Source organism: Tarenaya hassleriana, unplaced genomic scaffold (genome assembly GCF_000463585.1).
Source record: "Tarenaya hassleriana unplaced genomic scaffold, ASM46358v1 Cleome2, whole genome shotgun sequence".
Lineage (NCBI taxonomy): Eukaryota > Viridiplantae > Streptophyta > Magnoliopsida > Brassicales > Cleomaceae > Tarenaya > Tarenaya hassleriana.
In genome coordinates, this window is record NW_010965372.1 from 523126 (window position 1) to 527576 (window position 4451).

Sequence of the window (4451 nt, forward strand, 5' to 3'; positions counted from 1 at the left end):
CGGATGGTCGGCGAGGGGGAGTTAGCATAGAGCTGCTTCGCCCGGCAGTCGGCGGCATCGGGGATCGATGTCTGGAGTGGGTATGGAGATGACCGGTACCGAGAGCCGTGATATCGGTGACCGATGAGGAGTATGAAGATCACTTGAGGTCCTCGCAAACGATTTTGCTTGGACTGTTGCGCCTCGTGTTCGACACAGGCATGAATGAGTTGTTGAATTACCTACGTGTGAGATACACGTAGAGACGATTGACGGATTTATTTGAGATTGCTGATTGATTTTCACGATGATTGATCTGATTGATATTTCTCGTCGCTTGTATATTATAATATTGACTATATTGCTTGGCCGTTTTCAATAAAAATAGAAATCTCGGGTTACACCCGAATTCCTCCCTAAGCACATAGCTTAGGACGTTGTTACGCAACGTTTCAGGTCGTGAGCAACAGTAGTGACTGAGGCAGACGTGGGTTCCGGTGACAATTGGACTATCCAGATCATGTATAATTATTTTGTCATACTTTATTTTTTTTAAAATAAAGAGTGGTGATCTTTAGACTCTTGTATTATACAATTCACCATTCGTACTATATACTGATATCTTCAAGTACGTGTACAAATGTATTTCTGTATTTTATAATGTCTTCCGCTGTATTATAATTAAAATGAATGTTTTAATCTTCCCGCGATTTTACATTTCGAAATTTTTCAATCGTGATTTTATTTATCCACGTGGCACAAGCGTAAGCGGGATGCGGGTGTCACAGCTACCCTTTTCGAGATTTTCCTCCTGTGATACTCCTTGAGAGGTTCGTTTGCTAGCAAACAATTTTCAGACATTAAACGGTCTTTGATAAAAGCAGATTGACTTGATTCTATGAAGTCAGTGACCTTGTAGCTTAGATGACAACAAGATATCAGCGTGGAGTCGGAGAACTTTTCTCCTCCCTGGAATTTGGGGATCAGTACTAGAGTGGTTGCATCGACAGATTTTGGCAAACTTCTAGTATCAAAGAAATGGGAGATGCCTGCTATAAACTCTTCACCTATTACTTCCCAGCTGATTTGGTAAAATTCAGCTGTGAACTCATCCGGACCCGGAGTTCTGTTCCTTGGCATGGAAAATATTGTTGCCTTGATTTCATCCGGAGTGAGCTATGTTGACATTCTCCGCAATGCATGATATATTTTATAAAAACAATTTTAGTTAGTAAAATATGATAAAATGTATCATTTTCATACCAATCAATTAAATAAGAAATAATTTACACTCTTTTAAAATAATATAAAATGTATGGTATTTTTTACTCAAAATTAATATTTGGTACTTTTTTTTATAACAAGTAGAAAGTTGTTTTTGAGTAAATAAAATAATTGAAGTTATTTTTTAGGTTTGGACTAAAAGTTAAGCATGTTAATTAACCCAAACTTAGTTAATTCAACGAGTGAAATGGAGGCGCAAAACGTTTGTTCCTTTTCGAGTTCGAATCTTAAATTTAGGGGAATATATATTGTAAATCATATGGCTGACCTGCGATCTCGAAATTATTTTGGATCTTGGTATAAGATATTCGGTTATAAAAAAAACGATATCTTTATTTATCAAACCACAGAATAGTTTTTAGAACGCATTTTATGATATGGGGTTTAATTTCTGCTAAATTTATTCAGTTCTTTACTAAGGGATACACATGAACGAGAACTAAGAGTCCCATTTGTAAAGGAACTTATACTCTGATTCTCCCTTTGCGTTGTTACGAGCATAGACTCCATCCTCTCTCGCTTCAAACCTGCATACATTAGGCTTTCGACCTCCGCATGTATCATTTATGAACTCATCGACCGCAATGAACGCATTAAATTTCGCATGGTGTTGGTAATTAGGTCCCTGAAAAAAAAAAAAAGATATCATCCTAACATTAAAAAATTACTCGAAACCACCAAGTTTTATTTTGAATGTATAGAGCTGAACCGAATAATATAAAATCCAATCTAATCTGAACATCTAATTGGTATGACTTTTGATCAAAACGAAAAAATTTTGGGAAAAAAAAAAGAATTTTTATTCATGACATATACCCTAAAAGTTATATAGTTTTTCTCAAATATATAATTCAAACCCAATAAAAAAATAATATGAGAAATTAGCAAAATGTGATGCAGTCTAGTATGAATATTTTATAAACTAAATTCAAATTGAAACCCAAATATAACAATAAAACGCGTTCATAGTTTTACTGACACCGGAAAACTAAGGATTCCAGAAAAAATCAAACCGAAATCGAATCGGGATCCGATATAGCCGAACTGAAATCCCATAATAAAAACCGAACCAAAATAACCGAGACCGAACCGAAAAGAAACAAAAGAGAGATAATTGGTATACTCACCTGCCAGATGTTGCACCAGTACAAAGTATTTACATAGACTGTGAACTTGAGTTGATATATGCCGCCAATGTCTATAATATGATATGGGAAATCCTCGCCTTTTGCTCGGCAGTGTACCTTCATGGCTTTGTTAGATTGGAGGCCATTTTTAAGTTCGATATTAAATCTTCTAAAGAGAGGTGGATAAGCAAATACAGTGGCGGCATCAAGCGACACCAGTACAACCAATAGAGTCGCCACAAACTTGCTCATCTTTTCTATTTGTCTTCTTTGTTTAGTTGTCTACCTATATATATATATATATCTGTGACTGTAGAAAAAATGAACCAAAACATGAAATAAGAAAAAATAAAAAGAGAAAATAATCTGAAAGATATTAAAAGATTGGATATGAATCGCCGTTTAAAAGGAAAATATATTAATCTAAATGTCAAAAGAAGAAAACAAAGTTATAAAGAGTTGAACAAATCTAAATTTCTATCAAATAGTGGAAAAAAAGAAAATGAGGGAACTACCATCAGTTACCAAGACAAATCTAAATTTCTATCAAGCCCGTGAATATAAAAATTTGAAAAAATCTATAAAAAATAGCAAAATTTGTTTTAATGTGTCTTATAAGGATCCCAAATTTCAAATTCAGAAATAAATACAATAATCTGATATCTATTGACGTCGTCATCCATTAGCACCATCATAGATTTGGTATCTATTTGATATAAATTGATCAAATTAAGTTATTTATTTAACAATTAGGAATTTGAGATATTTATGTGGAATATTTAGACAAATTTTGGTATGTTTATAGAAATTTCCCAAAAATACTATAATATTGTAAATGTTAATTAGTTAAATAATCTGAAAATTAAAATTGTCAAATACCCTTCAGAAAAATTATAAATTAATATTTTTAAAGTTAGTAAAGATTAATATTATCTTAAAACTAAAATTAATACATGATAAAAGTCGCTTCAAATACGTTTGAATTTCAATGCTGTTGTATAAATTAAAATTAAATACGAAAGTTTTCATATAACTTTCACATTTTTCAATAAGCCTTTCCTATCATACAAAAGTTTTTACATAAATCGAATTCGCTTCCCTACAGTAAACATGTTTCAAAATAGCTAAACCAAAACTACGGGAGACATCCAATTGAGTTTAGAATTCAATGTTTTGGATCTTCAATGGACCAAATTATTAAACCTATCGTTTTCTTTTAAGGTTACAAGAAACACTAATTGATTTATATAAATCAGCCTGAATTCACCTTAAGGGTAATGCTATCAAATATTGATGATATACATCGTCCTATTCGACCGTTCGGTGGTATTAATGTTATACATCTCGATTACGCACGGGCATACACAACACAGACGATGCGATGCTCGAAATCAAATCCAAAATTGGTATATCTCGATCGAATATATCCGACCTTGTGTAACCATGCATGGATAGTTGATCCCTAGCTATATCCTTTTACGTCGATTACTATGGTTCATTTCTTCGTGTAAGCACAATGTACTTGAATTGCAGTCCAAACTAACCAAAACCCGAATCAAATGAAATCCATGATAATTCGAAATAAAATGAGTTACTATAATCGAACCGAAACAAATATAAGACAAACTCAATGAGGTTTTAATTACACTTCGATTCATCTTTTTACAAATTCCAATCAACTTGTGGTGTAAAAAAACTAATTTATGCATTCGTGCCAAAGTGTCAAATGCAAAATACTTTCATATTTTCATGGATTTGATTTTATAAAAACTCAAACAATAAACACGATTTGACTTTATATAATTTATAAAAACTATCAATAAAATATAGATTAGAAAAACATGGAATAATTTTAGGGACTACGGCTGTTAAGAGGTTCTCTCGTTTTTTGCGTTTTATATTTTTTCTTGATAGATAAAAAATAATAAATTTTAAAATTTCTTTTACAAGGTGTAAAACCCTAATTCTATTAAAATAAATAGATATATTTTTTTTAAAATACCCTTTGATTGGTTCTTATGTATCAAAGAATTAAAATTAATATTAAGACTTGAAAGTTCA

The 4451-nt window shown here is 32.1% G+C and overlaps 1 protein-coding gene across 1 annotated transcript; it reads right to left on the reverse strand.

The window, feature by feature from the left end:
* Nucleotides 1-1591: 1591 nt before the first annotated feature.
* On the reverse strand, nucleotides 1592-2642 carry LOC104811406. The gene is made up of 2 exons (XM_010538085.2): nucleotides 2391-2642; nucleotides 1592-1888 (listed from the first exon to the last, which is right to left on the reverse strand). The coding sequence occupies exons 1-2, from the start codon at nucleotides 2640-2642 to the stop codon at nucleotides 1703-1705; spliced, it is 438 nt and encodes a 145-aa protein (XP_010536387.1). The 3' UTR covers nucleotides 1592-1702.
* Nucleotides 2643-4451: the final 1809 nt, after the last annotated feature.

What these genes read in the sequence shown, in the direction of transcription:
- LOC104811406 (XM_010538085.2), bottom strand. Translation starts at nt 2,642, where the DNA reads ATGAGCAAGTTTGTGGCGACTCTATTGGTTGTACTGGTGTCGCTTGAT. An exon ending in ACTGGTGCAACATCTGGCAG is followed by an intron (nt 1,889 to 2,390) that starts GTGAGTATACCA and finishes TTTTTTTTTCAG; the next exon opens with GGACCTAATTACCAACACCA.